This window comes from Felis catus, chromosome A1 (genome assembly GCF_018350175.1).
Source record: "Felis catus isolate Fca126 chromosome A1, F.catus_Fca126_mat1.0, whole genome shotgun sequence".
Lineage (NCBI taxonomy): Eukaryota > Metazoa > Chordata > Mammalia > Carnivora > Felidae > Felis > Felis catus.
The window spans coordinates 230,249,667-230,274,487 of NC_058368.1; the positions used below are offsets into that span (position 1 = coordinate 230,249,667).

The window sequence follows — 24,821 nt, forward strand, 5'->3', positions numbered from 1 at the left end:
CCACCTTGAATTTGCATATTAACCTCGACAGAATATTTTAAAATTTCTTCATCTCCTCCTAATTATATATATTTTCAACCATAGTGGTTGAGGCTTAGGAATAAAAGTGCTGTGAATCGAAATGAGCTTCACTTTAATAAATCATAAAATTCTCTTGACTTAGTTTAATAAAATCCCACAAAAAGCTAAAAATGAAATCATTAAAACATATATCACACTGGTAATTTCTATATCAGAAATCAGTGGAGCATTTCATTTCTTAATTAAAAAAAATAAAATCTCCTTGAATACCCATCAAGGTTTGCTATTTAAAAGGAAGATATAAGAATAAGATAGCATACTTATCTTGAAACCATTAAATTTACACATTAGTTCACTTTCTCTACAATTTTTATAATACCACTACTCTTAGGATAACATCATCATGAATATCCAGATTTATTTAAACCCATTTGAATCCCCTCAATAAAACTTCTCAAATAAGATGCATGATTTATAGTATCCTTGTTATCTGTATTTTATATTTTAGAATGTAGCCTCATTACTTATCTCTCAGTCAATAAATGCATTTCTCTTATAGGAGTAGTTGTAGTCTGACTTATATTTAATTAATATTTGAGGCACATGTACTCACTTTGTTAGAGTAAGGAAAATAGAGATAAAATAGTGTGTCTTGGGAGAGAGTTGATATTTGATATCATATTTTTCATATGATAATAGAGAAACATTCTCTTATGAGCTTAGGAGAGGGAATAACCTTCAATACACAGAAGGTACAGAAAAAAGAAGGAAGAGAAGTAAAATAAGAGGCAAACAAGTTGAAACAGGAGGGATGAATCAAGTGTATTGGTCTAGCCCTACAGGTGAGCACACTGAATTCTTTGAAAAGAATAAAAAGTTTATAATAAGGATAAGATAGTTATGTGATGTTGATAAGGGACATATTTATATTAATGAAACAAATGTTGAAGTTCAAGGAACAGAGTAGTAACAGCAATTATAATCAATATAAACTAGGATTGGGAAGAATTTGTGAGATGAAGTGGAATTTAATGCAGGAACATTAGGCCAGGTCAAAGAGGAATTATCGAGTGAAAATGTTTTTGCTTACAAGGATGTGATAAACTCATACTAACATCTAGTGAACGTGATGTACCAAACAGAATAATACCTGAATATTAAAATAAAAATTATTAAGAATGAACAGAGAAATTGATGAAAAATACCGTTGTGAACGTTTCAATGCGCAGAATCAGACAGAATTCAGGAAGAGAAAGACACGTAAAATTGGAATACATAATCGACAAACCAATGTAATAACTATATCTAAAAAGTTAGATCCATTGAATGATAGTATACATTTGTTATATATGTCCAGGAAAACTTAGAAGACTTGATCAGCTATAGGGCAGTAAAGACAATCCTAAAAATTAAAAAGTACAGAGGGGTGCCCGGGTGGATCAGTCAGTTAAGCATCTGATTCTTGATTTCATCTCAGGTCATGATCTCATGGTTCATGAGATTGAGCCCCACATTGGGCTCTGCACTGAAAGCATGGAGCCTGCTTGGGATTCTCAATCTCTCCCCTCTCTTTGCTCCCCCACCCCACCCCAGTCATGCTTTCTCTCTCCCTCTCTCTCTCTCTCTCTCAAAAAAAAAAAAAAGTCATCTTAAAAAAAAGTACAGAAAGGCCACCTTCTTTGGTAATGATCTAGTAAAATTAAAAGTAAATAAAATGATAAAATATATCCACGGTAAAATTAATAAAATGCATTTGAATCTACAAATAAAAATAGAAATAAAAAGAAAGTTACATACTATTTAAAAAGCAAGTAAAATAGGGCGCCTGGGTGGCTCAGTCGATTTAGTGTCCAACTCTTGCTTTGTGGCTCAGGACATAATCTCACAGCTTATGGGTTCGAGCCCTGCATCAGGTACCATGCTGATGGAGCAGAGCCTGCCTGGGATTCTCTCTTTCTCTCTGTCCCTCCCCTTCTCTATCCTTCTGAAAAATAAACTTAAAAAATAAATAAACAGAAACAAATAGAATAGTGATATTTTATAATGAAAATACAGGGGTAAGGGGGAGAAACTGTACTCAGAGTAAATCTTAACTTTAGGGGCGCCTGGGTGGCTCAGTCGGTTGAGCAACCGACTGCGGCTCCGGCCATGATCTAGCGGTTTGTGAGTTCGAGCCCCACGTCGGGCTCTGTGCTGACAGCTCAGAGCCTGGAGCCTGCTTCTGATTCTGTGTCTCCCTCTCTCTCTGCCCCTCCCCAACTCACACTCTGTCTCTCTCTGTCTCAGAAATAAATAAATATAAAAAAAAATTTTTAACAAAGATCAGATCAAAGAATGTAGTACTCATTTTGGGGAAACCTTAAAAAGAGCTAAATAAACCAAAGAAATTAGAAAGATGGGAATAATAAAAGTAATGCAGAGATAAAGTAATATAATATAAAATAGTAGAAGAGATAAATAAAGTGATAAAAGGAGTAAATATAGGAACTTAAAAAAATTTTTAATCAACTGATAATCCTGAGTTTTCCTAATTGAAACACTCTCTACACATGAGAGAAATGGAATGAATTTTTAGTGTTCACTTTTCGTTTCCTGTAATATGTGTTCAAAAATTATCTACAAAAGATGTATCTTTGTTCCAGGAAAGTTAAATACACCAGTAGGGTTTTTTGGAATGTATTTGGTAACTGCTGGATTTTTGTCTTTTGGAAAGATTAGTTATGTCCTGTTACTATGTACTGGGTTATCTTTTGAAGACTCCTAGGATTTGAGTTGTTTGTTTTTCCTGCAAGCCCCTGCTTTGTTGTTTGAGATGGAAAAGTAACAAGGCAAAATAAACCAAAAACAAAAACAAAAAAACTCAAATAACCCAGGTGATAAAATCACCATCCAAAACTTTTATGCCAAAGGATCAAAAACCACAATGAAGAGTATTGTTACTCTTTTTTTTTTTTTAATGTTTCTTTATTTATGAGAGAGAAAGAGAGACAGCCGGGGAGGAACAGAGAGAGAGAGAGAGAGAGAGAGAGAGAGAGAGAGAGAGAGAATCTGAAGCAGGCTCCAGCTTGTGAGCTCCAAGCTGTCAGCCCAGAGCTGGACACAGGGCTCGAACTCAACAACGTGAGATCATCTGAGCTGAAGTCGGACACTTATCCGACTGAACCACCCAGGTGCCCCTATTGTAATTCTTCAGATACATTTGTTCTTAATATTTTCAGAGTAACTTTGAGACAGAACTAATTAAGTAAAATTGGGGAAATTAATTTTAATTTTTTTAATGATTTATTTATTTTTGAGAGAGAGAGAGAGAGAGAGAGAGAGAGAGCAGGGGAGGGGCAGAGAGAGACACACACACAGAATCTGAAGCAGGCTCCAGGCTCTGAGCTGTCAGCACAGAGCCCGATGCGGGGCTTGAGCACGTGCACCGTGAGATCATGACCTGAGCTGCAGTGGGACACTTATCCAACGGAGCCACCCAGGCATCCCAGGAGACTAATTTTAAAATATTGGGTAGGTAACTATCATTTCAGGGATCAATTACGGCTAATTTTAAGTGTTTAGAAGGCCATAAAATAAAAGTCTCTCTGTTGCTCTTGTATTTGTATCAGGGTCCAGCTGGGAAATAGATTCTACTCAAGAGTTTAACCGAAGAGAAGTTCATTAAGGGACTATTTGCAAAGGAGTGGGCAAGATCGAGGGAATAAAAGGTGTCTGTTGAGGTGCTCAGGTAGCAGCAACAGAGGGCAGCCCTTCCCACGGTGGACATGAAGGAAGAGCCTAGGGAACAGTACCAGCAGTCAAGAGGTGTGGCAGGAGCAGAAGGATAAACACCCTAACTTCTCTCCTCCTGCTTTCTGATGTCCCCATGCCTACTGTTGGCCAAATCTGATCCCAAACCAAAGAGCAAGGGGCCCTCGTGAGACTCTACATGGCAAAAAGGGCAGAGAATGACTACGGGAGTGAAGAAGCAATATGCACAACATCCCATTAAGTAGTAGAACAACATACCACGTTCATGTTCTTGTTTTGTAAACAACACATTGAGACCCGGTGACTTTTTGACACATTTCATATAGTTAGTGCAAATCTAACAAATATGTGTCACAGAGTCATTAGGAGAATTGCTATTGTTTACTGGGGGAAAAAAAAAAGTTATAGAACCTCAGCGATAGAACCTTAGCTTCTCACATAATGTGCAGCTTGATCCAAACTGCTGTGGACTAAATACCTTATTTAATCCGTGTATCTTTGGAGATATAAACTCAGAGAGAAGTGTGATTAGATCTTATCCAAAAATTAATAAAACTATTTGCCAGCCAAAATCAGAAATAGAATGGACAACTTTGGAGAAAATGACTTACATGTTTATAGACAATGTTAATTTGTTTAAATATTGTATTTTGAAACAGTAATTATTTTTATCTGGAGCATATTGACAAATTTAAATTCCACCACATTCTAGAGAACCCCAGCATTCGGGAGGATGAAAAACTTAGGAGCTTATTATATTCTGAGTGTTATGGCAAAGAAAGGACGGTTATTCTGAGATTTCAAATCAGAACATATTCAAAAAAATCAAGAATCAATCATGTAACCCACCATCCTGAGCAGACAGAATCCAAATTGAATAATCATATATACTTGGACAGAGGTGGATATGTTATTTAGTGTTGATTTACAGTCTGTCATTTTTATTTAATTACTGTGATTATTCTTAATTGTTATGCAGCAAGAGAATTGTTGAGGGATCAAGTTAGTAAGATACTGTAAAATATAACTCCATCGAGTCTTATGCAGTAATAACAATAAAGGTGAGGGACATCCTTATAAAGTGAATCTTTTCATAATTCCTAGTAAGCATGGCACCAAAGGATGCAGAACACTTTTAGGAGTAAAGGTTTTTATAGTAACTAAAATAATCAAAAAATAAATGTATAGACCACGGCTCACAATATTGATGTCACGCTCAGGGAAAGAGAACTGGTTTGTTTCATTTTCTTTTATGGTGGAAACCAGTCCTTAGGTAGACCCAATGAAGAGCCTCTGAGAAGGGGTACGAGGCAGCCCATCCCACCCTTGGAGTCAGAAAACCTGGATTTAAAAGTCCTCCTGCTCCCACTGCTCCACCAGTGGTTGAGAACTATCACCCGGAATCTGGAGATCCCAAGTCTTTTCCTGGAAATGCATTTATTCAAGTTAGTTGAGTTGCTCCTTGGGTTGTTCATTTCCTGTAAAATCACTTCATCTTATGCCTTTGGTTTTTGAAATGCAAATGACAGTCTTCTTTCCAGAAGTTTGTCATGGTTCCAAGTCTAAAATTATCTTTAAATACTACATGCATCTATTTGTTTCCTTTCAAAATTCACTCACATCCATTTCCCTTACTGCCTTTGGTGTCATGGGGCCAGTAGGAAGTTAACAGTGGCAGAAATGGTAAGTACGAGCAAAAGTCAAGGGAAAACACCCAGGTGACACACAGGACATAGTAATATCCACCTAGAAGCTGTAGTTAATTTCCCTTCCAGATGCTCCCTCTGTCAGGTTTGCAACAATTTCTTTTTCTCTGATTTCCTTCTATCACATGGATATTCAAGGGTCATGTTCTACCTTTTCCAAAGAGGCAAACATGGGAATCGAAGGGATAAACAAAGGCATGAAGTACCAACGCTTCCTTCTCCATTTCCAAAGCAAGGGAGGACATGATGCAAATTTCTCGTTAAAAACATCATTCTCACCAGTGTGAGTAGGGTGTCCTGAGATCAAGCACAGAGTTTAAAGCCCGATGGGGATTTTTCATAAAAATAAAATTGGGTTTTGGAATTGTCAAAGTGTCCAAAACACGGGTGTCCAAAACATAAACATGAGTATCAAACAAAAGCTGGTGAAAGGAAGGAAAGTATCAGAACAGGCATGAGTATAAGAAAAGTTACAGAGGCGAACGCCCCGGTGAGAAAGTCAGAACAAGCAAACTCTTTCTCAGGAGACAGTGAAAGGAGGGGCGTTCTGGTAGTACCTTGTGGAGACATCTTGTGGGATTCCCCCAGAACTTAAAACACTCAAACTGCCCCTGGTCAAACAATAAGCCACTGCAACAGCAACTGATACGATCAAAGCATAATACGCTGGGTTTTTATTGCATCAGTATGGGCACAGGTGGTGTTACAGTCATTCATTTTTTTTAACATATGTATTAAATACTTATTAAAGGAAGCACAGAGAGTCTCTGCCCTTGTGGCATTTACATGCTAGTCAGCAAAGGCTGAAATCAAGTAATCTGAATACTATAAGGTCAAGTAGATAATGGCTACAAGCAAAAAAAAAAAAGACGTGGAGTAGAATAGGGTTCTCAAAGTGTACTTGGGCATCGTGGAGGGTCCCGAGACCCTTTCAGGGGGGCTGCAAAGGCATGAGTTTTCACCAAAATCCTACGATGTTACTTGCTTTTGCATGCGCATTCTCGCCCAGTGAGGGTGAAGGCGTCTCACCGGAGCCACATCACAGGGGTTTTCCAGAGGCTACATGGTACGCGATGGCATCACTGTCATCCGTTTCAAAGATCTTTCGGTTTTAATACAGTGAATAGCATTCTCTATCACCCATATAAATAAAAGCTCTTTGCAGTCCTCAGTGATTTTTTAGAAGCATGAAAGTGTTATGAGAACTGCTCTAGTTTTGAAAGAATGATCAAAGGGCCAGGAAGCCCTCCGTTGGGAGAAGATGTTGGATTAGGGACCTGAACGGAATGCACAGCCAAGCCCTGCAGATCTCTAAGGGAAAAGTCTGTGATTTGTGGCAAATCACACACTGGTTCTTTAAGTTAGTATACTCCATAAATAAATTAGTTTTCAGCATTTAGCTTTTAAATTTTGTTTCCTGCTAAACTGGTTTCTATTAATTTTCTATTTCTTTTCATAATTCTTGATAATAAGAAATATGGATCTATTATCTTTAGGCAATTAATTTATGAAGAAGTATATATAATGCTTTTCCTCTGTGCGCTACATTAAGTTCTTTAAATGGTAAATAATCTGAAGATAAAACTTTACAAGGAAATAGTTGGGAATTGTAATGAGCTATAAAAAATACTGTTCTGTGATGATAACATCATGTAAAATCCCATGCATAATAAAATTCTTGAGCGATACATTTTAAACTAAAGTTATACATTTGAAGTTCATTTTGTGGTAAATGTCATTTTGTTAATTCCCCTCTATTGGTTACAGCTGTAAAGAAACTGAGTTGTTGCATAAGTGTGAGTACATCACCGACCTTCTATTTATCCATATACAATAGGAAAACTTGAAAAAGCCCACTGATTAGGACAATAGCATTGGTTGAATCTAAATCAGTTTAAAAACTAAATGAGTACTTTTCTAATCCTGGGACCGCTAGAGCTGTAATTTTCACCTAAAGCATTGCACACTGAAAGCAGCTGCCCAGACAAACTTGACATTCTGCAGACAGACTTAAAAATCAAGGGTAGAAACACACCTGTCCTCGGAATAATTCCACATCACTCGGAGCTTCCTTGCATTACAACCTTCTCGAACTTTTTTCTTTGGTTAAGTCTAGGAATAGTGGATGGGCTTAACTACCATTCTCAGGGAAATTCCTCAGTGAAATGCCTACAGTTGAGCTTTGAGAGTTACTAGTGAAGATTAGAAGAAAATAGCTAGTTTAACACCACGAGCCACCTGTATTCCAAGTAAGCTTAAGCTGACAAGTTTTCCAGAATTCACAAAGAGGAGATGGCCACTCTAAATGAAACTGATTAGTAGTTCGATTTAAATAAAGGTCAATATTTGTACTCTATAAAGTTAACTTGCAGTTAGATATGACCAAAATGCTATGAGCTTATTAAAATCAATTTGATAATCTTATAAATAATTGACAACTTCTCATTGATTTTGTGATTTATAACAGCCTATTTGCATATGTCTATATAATTTCCACCAACTATTTCCTCTATTCTTGGTGAATATCTTTTTTATAAAGAAAGATGTTCTCTTTCTCTTCAGTTGATGTGGCTCTGAGAGTTTACGCTCATTTAAAGCACAATAACACTTAACCTTCAAATCCGTCTTAACCTCCCAGAAAGACTGGAGAATGAGAGGGTAGAAATGAATGCATATTCTGTCAGTTATAGATGTATGTGAATCTTGGTGGCGTTATCCTTCATGGTCTATGTAAAGATAAGTTTTTATATCATTTTGACAGACTCAATTTAGCCTAAGAGTACATGTTTCTAAACTTCCTGACAAACGTAAATCTAAACAAAGCTGCCAAAGTCAGGTGTCCAGTCCTGAAGGGGTCTGTCTCAGTTTGCGTGTTTATTATTCCTTTGATAATCCAGAATTAACAGCCTCAACAGAACATTCATGGAGTGCCTGTCTGAGGCATTGCCTAATTCTAATGGTTTATTTTAGTGCATTCTTGTTAGTAACGCTTTGTTTTTAATGGTAAAAAATGACCCTTTGGAGTTAAATTGATAATCACCCCTTAGAAACCTTGTCTTTTTTCCCCCCTAAGTGTATTTATTTTGAGAGAGAGAGAGAGCGAGAGCGAGCAGAGAAGGGGCAGAGAGAGAGGGAGAGAGAGAATCCCAAGTAGACAACATGCTGTCAGCACAGGGCCCACCATGGGGCTCGATCTCAGGAACGATGAGATCACGACCTGAGCTGAAATCGAGAGTCAGATGCCTCACCGACTGGGCCACCCAGGCGCTCCTAGAAACTGTCATTCTTGTGGCTTCAACTTCCACCATTGATGACTTTGGTAGCTCCGTCTCTGTCCTCAAGTCTCACCCACGTGCAATCAAACTTTGATCTTGGAAATTGCCAGGTTATATTTGAGCCAGTACTGAAATCAAGCTCAGAGTCCCTTTCTAACTACATAAATCCTCACCATCTCCTTCTGCTCTGTAATTTAAAAATTAAGCCCATCCTTCCGTAAAACACACCCACTAATTTCTCTGCTTGGGAATGCCACATCGTTGGGAGTTTCGGCTTTCCCACCCTCACCTGTGAGTGTGTGTTGTATTCTGGGACAGGTGCTCAAGTAAAGCAGACCAGAATTAGCAACTCCCAATAAATCACCTTAGAACTTACAGATTCAGAAGGTACGTGCGTGATTACGCCAGTGCATTACTGTCTGCCGGCTTTTCTGGAAAGACTTACTCTGCACTGTGCGAACCTCCCGGGCCCCCACTGCAGTGCTCGCAGTCAGCTACACGGTGGAGTCATTTTGTCTCGGCTTCACTCCTGCCCTCTTCGTCACTAAGTCCCCGTGAGCTTTTCTTTTAAAACGTCTCCCAGCTGTGCACCTCTCTCTCCCTTCCTCAATTCCAGCGGGTTTTCTTTCTCTGCACTGCAGGAAATTCCCGGTCCTAGTCTCTCCAGTATCTAAGCAGTGTCCTGCTGCCTTCATTGCAAATGTTCAGAATTCTGGGGCGCCTGAGTGGCTCAGTCCATGAAGTGTGCACCTCTTGGTTTCGGCTCATTTCATGATCTTGCAGTTCATGGCACTGAGCCCTGCTCTAGACTCTGTGCTGACACTGTGGGGCCTGCTTGGAATCCTCTCTCTCCCTCTCTCCGCCCCTCCCCTGCTCATGCTGTGTCTCTCTCTCTCTCTCTCTCTCTCTCTCTCTCTCTCTCTCTCTCTCAAAATAAATAACTAAACTTAAAAAAAAAGTTCAGAATTCTGCTTCCATCCTATTACCCTCTGTCTAGAGAACCCATTGCTGTGTGATACTGTACAAATCTCCCTGTCAAATGCTTAAAATTTCTCAAGAGTCTGGGCTGCTCAGAGGGTTAAAGCAACCCGGTGGGGGTAGGATGAATTCTCTCTGAGCCATCAGGCATCAAGGCAGGCTGCAAGGAGGAGGTAACATTTAAACATCACTTTAAGGATGAGTTTTGATATTGACAGAGAAATGAATTTTAAGCTGAGGGGACAGAGGGAAGCTTTGCTTTCTCATCTCTTGGCTCTGACGACTAGGTGTTGTTTGGGTTTGTTTTCAATTTTAAGCAGGCCACTTCAATGATCTATGCCTTGAATGTCTCATTTGTAAAATGAAAACTCACGAGGTGTTGAAGGGAAACATTAAGTGATACCTGGGATAGTACTGGAATAAGGTTTTCGGGACAAACAAATCCCAATCAAGGTTTTGTTATTATCAGACCACGTGGCTATGTGATTAGATCTAGTGACTAACTGAAAACGGACATCTGTAAAGGAGTTTATGCTTTTGCAAACATTTTCCCATCCATTGTCTCCTTAGGTGCTCAAATTTGCCAAGATTAACATTTGTAGAGACACAGTAATGGAGTGTGGTTAAGAACACACGCTCTGAAGCCAGATGCCTCACCTGCAGGCAGCCCTGGGTGGCCTCAGTTAGTGCCGCTCTCAGTCCTGTTGACACAAGCAGGATGGTTGGAGGTGCCTTCCCACTGGCTCCTTGTGAAGATTCGGTGAGCTAAGCGATGTCAGCTGTTCTGGACCGTCCCCAGAACCTAGAAAGTACTCAGTGAGGGTTAGCTTCTATTACTGACACATCAGTATCCTCATCATCTCTGCTTTTATAAACATGGAGGTCTACTGAGTTCTAGTTCTGGATTCTTTTCAACCCACCCCATTGGCATGACTGTGACCTACATAATGACTTAGGAAAAACGCACTGCAGGTCTCTGGCCTTTTCTGTGTTATTGCAAAGTATGTAGCTGAATTAAGGGTTACTGTTTTCTGAGATCGACATTTAGCTACAGAAGGCAAGAATGAACAATTCCAGAAGTCTCTTTAAACCTGTGCAGAGTAAGTGCATATAATCATGAAAACTCTAGGATTTCTAGCTCAGTTAGGAAAAAGCAGACTATATATTACAGTATATGTGTTAATACGACCTGTGAGTCTGAATTTTTATGTACAAAATTAGCCTTTCAAGCTTTCTACCTGCCTAGGCTGATCTCTGCCCCACTGACGGTGGATAGCAAGCCTCCCCAGCCAATACCGGAGTCTCGAAGGAGAGGTTCTTTGGGGGCGTACCACAGTCCGAGGCATAGAGCTTTCTCCTGCAAACAAATTGGCTTCTCTTTAGGGAAGAATTTTTCAACCTTAAAATATCAGTTTGTGTATAGGACTTGATGCTGCTTGGATACTAAACAGCGCCTACCCCGAGACTTGGGGATAGAAGATGAGGATCTGAGATCCACCTCCGTTTTACCAAGTGCATGCCACTGGCTGACCAACCCTTCAGCCTCTCCACACCTCTGTTTGCGTTTCTGAGAATAATCAAAAAGATTCAAGGACGGTTGTTTTCACAGATTGCTACGTGGTCTCCAGTCAATTCATGTATGTGAAAGCACACAGAGATATTACTGAGATACTGGTATTATACTCACAATGCATTGCTTCAGGTACCTTTCTAAGTTCAATGGAAGGTTTTATGTCCCTCTATTCTGCAGTTCCCTTGGAATTTCTCCCCTGTGTCCAGTTGGATTATTGTGTCTTGATCAGATCAAGGACGCATATAATCTTGAATTTTAACTATTTACCACGCAATTATTTCACCTCCTCTTCCCAGTCCCCCAGAACTGAGTCATATTGAGCAGACCCCTGGGCTCAGCTTTGAGGACTATCCCACCCTGGGGAAGGTCCAGAATGGTCAAAGAAGTCACAGTCAATGCCCTGGAAATATGCTTCCCATACCAGAGGGTAGCTGTTGCTTTCTGTGACCTACTAAGACTTGGAGATCCGCTGTGGCTCATAGTTTTGGTTTCTTCTGGAAGAGTTAATTGCCCTAAAGGCAACATTCCATTTCCCTAGGTGGAATTTTAAAGCCCAGTCTCTCCCCACCCCCCACCCTAAGAAATCCTCTCACATCGTCCTTATCCCCCAGCAGAATGCTTCATATCCTCAGGACTGTGGTCTAATACTACCTCTAGCCCGAGCCTCTAGGCAAGACTTGATGAAGGAAAAAGTTCTGTAGAAAAAAAACAAATCATAATTTAAAATCCAGAACTGTGAATGCTTTTGAAATCCCTGGAAATTTTGTATTTTCTACCTCAATGCACAGTAATGTTAATAAAGCAAATCAATAGTTAGTTATATGTAAATTTTACTTCCATTATAAAGTAATTAAGGATTATCCTATAATTTTAACCTTTTTCATCTTCTCATATAACTTTGCTATTTAAAATTGGAATGAATAAATGCTGTTCATTTGAAACCTAGTGAGCAATGGAAAATCATTCTAAAAGGCACACAGTGTTTCGGCTATTGTGCTGACTGTTTCGTCCTTGCCAGGTGATATGTCAGTGCTGTAATATTATGATACATTGCTCATTGTTGCAATTACCTTTGTCAGAGTGCATCTAGGTTTCATGCTTGAGATGTGCGAACAAAGTCATGAGATGGAGAATCTCGGTTTGTTTTCGTTGAGTATTGATCAAATACAACACTGATTCTATAAAAGATGAGCAGATCTGATTATTACGTGATATGTATTTCAGGAGCACATAAATCACATTTTTAATTGAAATTTCTTTGCAAAGGGACTTTAAATTGCTACCTTTAATATCCTGCCTGGAAGGCATTTGTAGGTTTCTGGTGATGATTTTATGAATCTCTTCAGAATTTACAGAATTGTTTCACTTGCTAACTTCATAGGCAAGAAAGTTCATCAGAGCAAAGTCATTCAGTCTTCCTCAAAGGCAAATAACCGGGACTCACAGTTCTCTTGCTTTATAGATTGTTTCACTGTGTACATGAAATTAAAGATTTTAGTTTGTTTTGTTTCACTTTCACTGAAGTTTCCAAAGGTCTGGGCACTGTGGTGTTTCAACTTTCACTGCCCTGGAGATGCACTGTCATGGGGGAAGGAATATGGCCAGGACAAGCTATTACCTTGGGGCAGAGAGAAGTAACCAAGGGAGGTCTCTGTGGGAAGCCCCCCAGTGGCAAGTAGAATGGTGACCACTGATCTTAAAGGGCCTTCCCTCTCTCACGGTGGCTCACTCTCCTCCGCTGAGCTGTGATCTTCAGTAGGGTAGCGACCAAGGGGAGCACCTTTGGCTACGGTTCGTAACTGTCCCCCTCCCCACCATGCCTCCCTCTTCTTCCTTCTCCTTGCATTTAGTCCCATCTGCCTCTGCCCCCATCACCCTGGCTCTTCTTCCTTCCGAGGGTTCTTTCGTATCTCAGTCTGCCCCTCACCTGGGCCTCTTGACTCTGTCGGTGCTTGAAGTTGCCTCAGCAGCAGTGGGGACAGTATGTTCCTGGCATCCACAATGAAACTCTGACTGCACTCCCCATAGACACATCGTATTTCTGGTGATTAGGCCTATAATACCATCAGTATGGATTAAACGATTTTTTTGCAGGCTATTGCAATCTTCACCATCTGGTATATACTGTTTGCTTGGGACTCTATTTTCTAAATTACAAGAAAAAGGATTACGATTGTACTTTTGTTATGCCCTTCATGATGAAAGTGGGACTGGATGGGAGCATTTTTATATCCTTGCTTGACTTTTTTCCAGATTTCAAAATACCCAGTCTTACCTGTGTCCGTGAATTGGCTTATTATTCAATATCCAATGATGAGAAGGTATATTTGCATTGTTTAGAGTTCTCACCAAAGAATTAGAGGGAAGGAAGGCGGAAGAAGTTCTTAAATGGCAAACATTATAGGAACTGATGCTTTTTGAGAAATATACATCACTTTTATACTATCGCGTGTCAGATCTGTGGTTTCATTCGAAACATGAAGCCATGTTATATTCTTGAAAAGAAAGAAGTAGGGAACTTGAAATCTGGCCACATTTATCAGGAACGATACTATTGTCTAAAATAGCCAAAGAGGGCGATTAAGGGTGGATGATGATTACAGCGTGGTCTGTGTGTATATAATTATGCCCTATCAAAAGAGGGAGAGACTTTGTGCTGTGGTTCAGATAGCATGAGAAAGCTTGCGTTGCCAAGTCCTTCCCACCCAACTCCCCGTCCTCACCCCAAACCCCTCTCAGACACGCACAAGTGTGCTTAGGCTCTTTTAACCCCCAAGACGAGTCGGTAAAACATTCGATTAAAGACATTTGCTTAAAAAGAAAGTGGGCAAACTCTCACAAGGAGCCCATTGAAATAGAAAGGAATACAATAAAACGCACTTTCTCATACAAAGTATAATTAAATAGGACGGCCAGGGACTGAGTCTCATATCTCCATCACTTGTAATATCAGCCACATTAGCAACACCAATTTGAGCACTGTATCTTCTCATTGTTCTGCACACGGCTGCGATGGCAAAGATAACCAGCCAGTGGCTGCTTATTCTGTGAGATCAGGGTGAATTCTGCATTGTTTGAAGACCTATTAATATTTTAAACACTGTCTACCCTTCAGGCATTGAGGTATTACATCACTATTTATACAGCGCAATTTGCCACTGCTTGGAAGGTTTCGAGCACTTCAGCATCCTGATAATTAAGTAGGAGATAGAATTATATTAACACAATTAACATGAGCCAAAAGGTAGACTTTTAAATTATTTCAAATGTTTCTGATATTGTGTAATCCAAAAATAACTCCTTGATTAACTAATTTGTCTCATAAGAAATGTCTCTATGTAGGTCAGGATGAGATCACTTGAAAAAACTCTACTCTTTTGAGAACTTTTAAACCGCCAAAAAAGAAAAATCTCATTTAAGAGCTGGAGTCAAATTATATGGTCATTTTAGTTCTCAGAATTCAAAGCATAGATGGCTGGAATCATGCGCGTGTGATAATTCTAGGCTACTCTCAATAAATAATACATGTCATTTCTGCTTCACTGAGGCTGTCACTTACTGCTCTAAATGACTTTCAATGCAGGGCCCAGCCTGCTCTCCCAGAGTGCACTTCAGCTCAATTCCAAACCTGAAGGGTCCTTCCAGTATCCGGCCAGCTACCATAGCAACCAGACCCTGGCCCTGGGTGACACGGCCCCTTCGCAGCTCCCTGCCCGAGGCGCGCAAGCCCGAGGTGCGGCCCACGGTTTCAGCCAGGTACGTGTGGGAACGGGGGTTCCACGGGAGCAGGTGGGGAGCAGGGCTGCGAGCTGGCCACCGCGTTCCCTCCTCCCCTCTTCAGGCATGCCCGGTAACTTGGGAAAGTTAGGAAAGATGCCTTCAGGGCTGTGAGTGAAGGAAATGAATGATCAAATACCATTATCAAGTAACACCGAATTGTAGATATTTTCTTGAGGAATGTCTGTGGATCACTCCTGCTGTCTACTTTGTACAGGCTCATCTATGTGAATGTGTGTCTCGTTACTATTTCTGTGTCTATATGGGATATAAATATGACAGACACTCCGAGTTTGTGAGTGCACCTGGAACCAATTTTTTCTCCTAAAAAAAAAAAAAAAAGCATGAAATTATTCCTTGGGCATAATCGTATCAAGGAACATAGTATTAATGCATAATCAAGTACACGGAACTCTTCTGTAGATAACTGTGATTAGTTTAGGAGTGGTTACACGTTGTCAGGTTTGATTTTGAAATGTGCCTATAATTGTTTCTTTAAAGCCCCGCACTTTCTCCTGTCATTTCACAGCACAAATTCATCAGGTGCAGTTGGGATCAGCTCTTGGTAAAGAGAACTAGCTCCTCACCTGAATTTGTTTTTCACGCGAGATGTAAGCGTTATTTACATGTTAATTTGGGGGTGCAGGCTTTAGTTGATCAGCCCACCAGAATTAATGTATTGATTGGAGGGCTCTCTTCTCTTCAGCTACTTTAAACTTACTGTAGTCTCTGCATGTTTGGTCCTGGAATGAAGAACCGGCCACCTTCAAAGTAGCCCTTTAAGCTGATGAGCTTCATTTCATCCTTTCTGCACTAACGCTCGGGACCTCCGTACCCCGTTACCTCCGCCAGGAACAGTTCCCCAGCTGCACTACCCATCTGGGGGCTTCCAACGACCAAACCCATCCATCTCCGTTATCAGTTTATCGTTACTACGCATCCGTGGATCTTTCCACCTAAAAACTGAAAGCAACCTGAGGGCAGGGCCATTTTCTTCTTTTATCAGCAGCCCCTAGCCATCCCCGTGGCCCTCTGGAAATGTCTGCAGACAGGTAGGAGGCAAGGCAAGCCAGAATGGCATGTGGTATAGTCACCAGGAGATGCTGATTTTCAGCGACATGGACACAGAGAAGCATGAACTGGAAAGTCTCAGTGCATTTCAATTATTAAATTATTGCCCTGGCAATATGTTAAAAATACGATTACCTCCTGCAGGCAACACCCTTGTCCGTCAGTGGCTTTGTGACTTTTACCTTCTTGGGGATGCCAAGCACAGGGTATGTGAATAAAAGGGAGGGGTAAATAAAACATTCCACTGAGAAGATTGTCCGGCTCCCCTGTTGTGGTGCAGTGTGTGACCCTTGGCGGTGCTTGATTTTTTTTAATGTTTATTTATTTTTGAGAGAATGAGAACATGAGCGGGGAAGGAGCAGAGAGAGAGGAGAGAGAGAGAGACAGAATCTGAAGTAGGCTCCAGTCTCTGAGCTGCCAGCACAGAGCCCAACGCGGGGCTCAAACTCACAGACCGTGAGATCATGACCTCAGCCGAGGTCGGACCCTTAACCCACTGAGCCACCCAGGCACCCCAGGATCACTGTTCTTTAAATGTACTGGTCTGTTCTATTTCCCTGAAAGAAAGATGCAAGGATATGCGAGGGAATATCTAAAAATGATTTTTAATTTATTAGAAAAAAATCATACACACATGCATTTATCCCATATACATAATACCGCGTATTTTTTCATTACCAACGAACATTCATTATGTGATGTTTGAAACACTGGGTGTTGTCAGCATAGGAAATATTGTTAGATTTTTTTTAATCTAATTTTATTTTATTAAGAGATAAAATGGAAGCTGTGATTTCACTATGTAGATGTAGATTTTTTTTTTTCTCAAAAGCATCCCATTCTTGAAAGGAACTATTTTTCTCCTTCTCATCTGTCTTCTCTTTGACCATGATACAGTGATTGTGGTAGAATGCACTCAATTTTGAATTCTTTGGAAGCAAGCAACTATATTACACACCGTCTTTTATCCTTACATCTGACTATACTTCTAGGTCCAAGAGGCCACATTCAGAAATGAGGAATATTTTATACTCAAATTAACCTGCGAAGGTTATGAATTTAGCTTTTACCAGCCTCCTAGAACTTCTAAGACACAAAGGTAGTAAAACAATAAAGTTCTATCTTTAAAAAAAAAAATTATCTTGAACTCATATTACTCATGTTTGGCTTTTTTTTTTTTTTTTCATAAATACCTAAGGCCTCTGTAATTTGAGCTGAAACACTGAATCAGTTTCTTTTTTTAAATCTGTATTACCATAGCTGAGCATCATGGAAAATAGAAATGTCAATATAAAATGAAAAATCAGTTAACTTCTCAACTCATCTGTGAGCATCTTCTAAGTTCAATTCACACATAGCTGTATAATGACTAGCTGTTAAAGCAAAGCTTTCTTATAAAATTAATAGCTACCATTTATTAAGCACGCAGAAGTAATCTGTTTTACATGCATCATCTTATTTCATGCCCACCACGGGGCTGTATTAGTATCTACACTTTAAAGATGGGAAAATTCAAGCTCATCACATTTAGAGATGTTGTCACACACCATTTTAAGGAAGCAGTGGTAAAACAGGGCACAAAATCTGGACTGAGTTGAAGCCTAGTGATTCCAGCACTGTTTCATAGGTTTCCTTTTATTATTGACCATTTCAACACCTTGGATCTAGTAAGAGGTCTATCAATGTGGACAAGCAGTATGGCGGTTTATCTACTTCCGTGTTATAGAAGTTCTGCTTGGAGCTAATTCTTTCATCCAGTACTTAACATGGGAGTATAACAGTGGAAACTCAGAATGACAGGATTGGGCCTCACATTAAAAGTCTGCTTTAAAATTTAATCAGAAAATGTAACAAAGTTGTAAAGATATCAAAGCTATGTATTTGAAGTCATCAGAGTTATAGTTTGAAGACGTCTATAAATGTGCATGTTCAAAGCGATAACTTAGGTTTGAGCCAAAAGTGACTGGCATACTCATTTACTCTGGCAGGTGGGTGGATGGAAAGTCTGAACATTCAAAGCAGGGGGTTGTTCTAATCCACTTGATTAACAGGATTGAGGCTGTTGACAAATACCTAAATCTTATTTATTTTACTAAGTGGTAGATCTTGGTACCATGATTTACTTTTAGCTTTTCTGTGCTGCGGTAGGAAAGTCATGTTTTATTGAATACCCTATAGGACCTCTGACTTCAAAATAATGTCAGAGAAGCGTTGAACAAGTAAACAGTATTTTTATTTGGCTTTAGCGTTATACCTAGAAAGTAGGGGCACCATTTCCCATTCCAATAGCATCCCTTTTGTTTAGATTATCTCGAGAAGCCCTCTATTCCAGTGGTTTTTCAGAGCCCGGTGACACATTCTTTTCAATATTCTGATTGGTGCGAAAGCTCATTTCTTCAAGGCTGGATTAATTTTTAGAATACCTTGTGGTTTGAAAGTGCCAACGGGGCTAGGGAAATTCAAATTATTGCCAACAGATGCCAGACCAAGTTAATAAGGTCAATAATCAATCAACACAAAAACATTTCTTTTTTTTTTTTTTTTTTTGGTTGGTTGGTTTTGTGTGTGTGTGTGTGGGTCTTAAAAAATATGTGTAATTCTAAAGTAAAGCAAATGGTTTTGTGTCTGGCTCATAAATCATGTCACCATGCAATGTCAAAGGAGTATCATGTGTGTTCAAAGATTCTAATTTCAGTTAAAAAGAAAAAACTCTGACTTATTCAGCAGAATAAATGTTGGTGGAGTGACCATCACCTGCTCTACACCAGACCCTGGCAATACATGCATCACCTACATTGCCCCATCGTATCAGTCTGCAGATAAAACTATGAGTCACAAAAGGTGCAATAGAATATTGATTCTCTGGTGTTGCCCTAACTACAATCGTTGAAAGTCCTTCCCCTCAGACACTCGGTTGAGTTTAGGAGACTGGGAGGCATAGAAGGTAAGACCCTACCTCTCAGCCCCCAGGGCCTTTCTGGGAAGTAACATGAACCAATTTATGGTTATTCTTTCCCCCACCTTGCAGTCTCCATGCCCCAGCCTCTAATCAGGCTGTGTAGATAACCTCTCCCTCCCTCCCTCCGTCCCTTCCTCCTCCAAGTCAACCTTGTCCTTTATGTAACTCTCCTGAGGTGCCCCAGTTACATTTGTGTATCTATGGGCTATTCTTTTTTTTTTTTAATGTTTATTTATTTTTGAGAGAGAGAGAGAGAGAGAGAGAGAGAAAGAGAGAGAGAGAGAGAGAGAGGGTGCAAGCAGGGGAGGGGCAGAGAGAGAGAGGGAGACACAGATACCAAAGCAGGCTTCAGGCTCTGAGGTGTCAGCACAGAGCCCAATGCAGGGCTCGAACCCACAAACCGTGAGATGATCGTGACCTGAGCCAAAGTCAGAGGCTTAACCGACTGAGCCACCCAGTCTCCCCATCCGTGGGTTATTCTTTAATGCATCTGAGACGCTTTGTGTGCCTGTTGTAAGCCGTGTGCTGTTGTGTGTGCTTGGGAGAGAGCAGGAAAGAAAATAGACACAATCCCCGCCCTCAAGGAACCTACATTCCAGCAGCAGCAATGAGAACGCAGAGTATCGACACAGGGAATAAGTAAATTACATAGTTTGTTAGAAAGCGATGATTTCTATGAGGAGGAAATGATGCAGAACAGGATAAGCAGGATCCAAAGTGTGGGACCGAGTGTGGTATATGGGGCCTTGTGCAGAAGGTAAGGATTGGGAAAGACCTGAAGATGGGGAGAGAGGTCGCTGTATGTAGGGGTGTCGTGGGGACACCAAATACAACGAATGGCTCCCGGAGGAGGTGGCCTGGCATCTTGATGGAGCAGCAGGGAAGCTAAAGCGGGTGCAGGACTTTTCAAAGGGGCTGGAAACCCAGCCCGTTACTGTGAGGACCTTGTGTTTTGCTCTCAGAGGCACTGCATGGCCTGACTTAGGCCTTGAAAGCATCATTCTACTGTCTCACACGTAACGCCTGTAGTTAGTCACACAAGAGTCTGTTTCTTCCGATCAGACTGCCTTTGGTGCCAGAGTAGGAACCACACACAGTGACCTCCATATCCCAAGTGACCGGCCCAGGATTCACCAGGTGTCCATCAGGCTCCTCAAACCCCAGCCTCCCTCTTTACAGTCGTACCACAGAGGTTGTGGGTAGAGAGCTGATAGAGAAGCTGGCTCTCCTCCAGGCTCGTCTGCTTCCGCTCACATCAGCTTCCCTGTGGATTGTATGCAATGCATCGAGGAGTCGCTCTAAAAATGTCGGTGTCTCCCCATGTGCAAACATGAAGTAGTCTCACCGAGCATTCCTTCCCTCAAAGAAACAAAATGTGCAAGAGAGAAAGTATATCCCTGTATAAAGGGCACTAGCAAAGTAGCATTGGACCCTCAAGGTTTTAACACCGCTCTCATGTTCTTCCGCAGAACTGATGTAAGTGGGTGCGTATTTATAATTCTAGAAAAATGCCTGCTCGCTGTAGGAAAGTCAGAATCGTATGCTGGTTTTGTAGAATAAAACTGGGCAATAGTGGACATATCCTAGAAAAGCAGTAAGCTTTCTCAGAAGCAAAGTTGCCATTTCTTTTTGATGCGGGCCGCTTATTTAATATGGCACCGACTTTTATGTCTTAAAAGTGCTCATGTAGACTATATCGTAATTATAAATATGCCATCTGCCCACTTGGGCCAGCGCCCTGGTGTTTGTTGAATTTGGAGCTTCTCGTACAGGTGGTACGGTCTCACATCAGGACGATGTGAAGGTCAAGGGGGTGGAGAGCTCTGGGGATGGTGGCTCAGTGGACAGAGACCCACGTGGTGTAGAGGAGGAGCAAGTCCCCAATAAACACCTATTTATTGACCGCTGAATGAAAAGGGTCATACAGACAACTGGGGTGACATCACTTCGATTTGCTTCATTATGAGCAAAGTCGTTGTTTGGTAACATTGATGAAGAGAAAAGTCACCCGTGACCTTGGGAAACACAAAATTACATGGATGCATTTAGCATATATACAGTGCATAGCATTTAGAGGAGAAATCATGCCATTTTGCCTATTTTCCTTGACTTGTTTGTGGGAAACTAGCGGTTCTTTTAAGATAGTTTTCAGATGACCACCTATTGGAAATCTTTCCTCATTGCGCCGCTTTAAAATCTTCCCCCTCCATTTTCTGTTTCCAGTATAAATATATTTAATCTGGCTTCAGTAGGTGAAACATCTCTCCTTGCAGGGAGGGTGTGTGTTGTACTATATAAATCAAAGTAAACATTTGATTTGGCTTCTTGAAGTAAATACTGAATGAACCTCTTGCCGAAATAAACCGTTTTTCTTGGTAGTATATTTTTCCCAAGGCCCGTTTAGTTTTTTTGAAAAAGTTGCCATCCAGAAACCCTCCTTACATATTCTTTAAGACAAATCTATATAAGTCACTGTTTTCTTTTTCTCTCTTTTCTTTCCATTCATAGAGACTTTTAATGGCCATAGGAAATACTTTTCTGAATATTTATTGATAATGGCCCTAATCATACTTTTATTAAGTGGAGGTCAGAGGGTAGGAAAATCCATCACCCAGGATGCAAAAGTCTGCACCACCCTGTTTTTATAGTGTCCGGGAAACCTTGGAAAAGGGCTCACTTAGTGCCTCCTTCTCACTTGAGTGACAGACACGATTTGCAAGAGCAGTGCTCTCTCCCTTTCTCTCACACTCGCTCTCGCTTTCTCTCATAATTTTGAGACCCTCCTGCAAAAAGAAAGCAGTGAGTGCGGTCTCCATTATTATCTCAGAGATTATAGCTCTTAGGGTCCTTTAAATCAAATTGTCCTCCTCTGAAGAAGGAATTTCTTCCCAACTCCTTGGTTGTTACCATTACTTAAGTTTACTTTGCTCTGGGTATCACCTTTGGTGTTACGACAAGGTCACCGCCAGGTAAACCCTGTGCTTCCGTTCTCATCCAGCAGTGATGACTCCAGGGATAGTGTGAACTGTGACCAGAAGCTGTCTCTTTATGTTTCCTATTAGTTTTTACCAAAACCAGTGCTCCTCAAGGGAATTGCTGGACAAAGGTCTTCATGATTCTGTTTGGCTATTTCCAAAATCAAACCTTTGTCACAGCACCAGGCTTTTCTACCTTGGGGATTATTTTAAAGAGTGACATTCCTACTAAAGTTAATTTCAAAAGAGAGGTTATCAAAATTGGGGGGCGGGGGCAATGGTAGTAGTGCTCAGGAAGATGTATTTCATCCCAGAGAGTAAGTTAGTTCAAGGGCACAAAACTTTTGGGGAATGTCGATTCATTTTAATTATTTTGTACTGTAGGAACATTTCTGATAATACCTCAATGCGACTGCTTTCTGGAGGTGTGATTTCTTCTCTTTTCCAAGTTGTGAGGGTCGACGGCTTTGTCATCCTGAGCACCTGAGTGTGCTGACCTAAAGCCCCATGCAGACTTACTCTAGGAAAGTTCTCCGTGCTCTCAGATATTTTAATCAATAGCATGTAACTAATATTTCTAAATCGTGTTACCAGATTGTTATGGTTTAGAAATGTATTTCTTCAGAGACTTCATCTTATGGGATACCTGGGTGGCTCAGCCGGTTAAGTGTCCAACTTTGGCTCAGGTCATGATCTCATGGTCCGTGGGTTCAAGACCCGCATCGGGCTGTGTCCTGACAGCTTGGAGCCTGGAGCCTGCCTGTGATTCTGTCTCCCTCTCTGTCAGCCCCTCCCTGGCTCTCTCTCTCTCTCTCTCACTCTCTCTCTCTCTCTCTCTCTCTCAAAAATAAATAAACATAAAACATTTTTAAAAGATGTCCTCTTAAAGCCATGTCCTATTTATTTAGTATTTAAATGCTATTCAAGCTTCTTAACTCATCAAACAAATATTATTCAGTCATTGCTTTTATTCTCTTATTTGCCTCAACTGGCTGCCCACCCCTTGCTCACTGAGTCAGTGTTGTCTCTGTGTGTGTGTGTTCTTTGGCGCCCTGGCCCTGTGGTGTCTCCCTTGCTTTGAAACGTGCTCACCGGCTTCACCTCTCATTGCCAGTGTTTTTGCCCAGGACCTCCGTAGTCACCACAACCAGGACTGTCTGCACCATGAATTATTAGGTTCACCAGTCTGATGGTAATCCCAGGAAAGTGAAAGTGATGAATGTGGCCCGTGGGGAAAACAGACAGCTGATCGACGGCTCCCTCTGGGAAGCCATGAAACAAGGACTCCTGTTCCCCATTCCTGACAGTGTCAGCCTGGCTGCCCAGCTTTCCGGGCAAATACTCCTCCTGACCCAGAGTTAGGGGTCTCGCTGACAATTCCAGGAAACTTGGCAGGTCTGAATGTGTCTTCACGGGGACTTCCCATAAATCATGGGCCTGCTTTATAGAACGTTGTGTCACTCAGTGACACTGCTTACTTGTGGTTTGAAGTCAAGATTCCTTAGACAGTGCAGGCTGTCAAGTTTCTTTTTTAACTGGCTAGAAGCATGGCTGGGTTTTGTTTTGCTTTGCTGGCACTGCCCGATCCCCAGACAATGAGGATTAAACAAGTTTCCAAGTTTGGAGAACTTCTACCCCACGTCACCCCCATGCCCAGCCTCACCCTGTTTATGCAAGATAAAATGTAAAGGATGAGGAAGTGACTCTGCTCTCTGTTGAGGCCAGTGCCACATTCTGGTCCAAGAGTGCCATGTTTTCAGAGATTCAGGCTTCCCGAAAAGAACGATGTCATAATTGTTAACCTGGCATTATTCTGTATAAATGACGATAGGTCTCCACAATAATGTCATGGTAAAATACGATCGCAGAGAGGCCTTCAAGAACAAAGTCCTCATTTGTATGTGGAACATAGCAGCTGCTAGTTTATGGTTTATTGAGTTAGGGAATGAATTAAAGCATGGATCTTGAATACTGTTGGCTAATGGGTGGTGGGAATAATGTATACATTGCCTAAATTCCCATTTTAGTACTCTTTTTACTACACTTTGAAAATCCATTCTCCCCTTAAACACTTTCATAAAATAGGTATAAAGGTACTCCACAATTACACAAGAGGCCTTGGTGTATAAGTGTATACACACAAACACACACAAACATAAATGTATAAATCACAACGAGTATTTGCTAAATCTGACCCATCTGAAACTTATATGTAAACTATTATGCAGACGAAATACCTAATCTATAAGAACTTTCATAAATTTTATATATTGCTCATGTGTCATTAAAAAACAAATCCCGACTTTTTTAAAATTTGAGATATAATGTACTTAAAGTAGCCATGGGAACTGGAATAATGTTTCACTTTTCTCTTGATGAATTTCCATAATGGGAAGCAAGAAAGGAAAGACATTTAGTGTGTACCAAACTCAGCCTATTGGAAACTATTTAATCAGAGTGTCTATTTGGCAATGTTCTACTTCCTTGTTAATTTCACATGGGTGGGTCTCCTATTTCAGAGGGGTAGGAAAAATAAAGTAACCCTTTGGGTGGAGTCTGTTCCCAAGAGCTGAAAATGGAGACCCCGACAGAAATCGTCCTTCTCCAAAGCCCATACTGTGATCTAAGACAGTTATTAGGGCACAGTCTGCCCCAAGTATGTAAAAAAAGTTTTATATCATCCCAAGGGTCTCATCATCAATTAGAAGGTTATATCAATTCTTACTGCATTTCCAA

General features: G+C 40.8%; 1 protein-coding gene across 2 annotated transcripts in view; it reads left to right on the forward strand.

Moving 5' to 3' along the window:
- Positions 1 to 24,821, forward strand: part of CTNND2 (catenin delta 2) — a 938,925-nt gene that overhangs the window by 508,678 nt on the left and 405,426 nt on the right. For both annotated transcript variants that reach the window (XM_045038764.1, XM_045038766.1), the window contains exon 6: positions 14,887 to 15,059. In XM_045038764.1, coding sequence (XP_044894699.1) covers positions 14,887 to 15,059 — 173 coding nt within the window. The remainder of the gene's footprint in view (positions 1 to 14,886; positions 15,060 to 24,821) is intronic.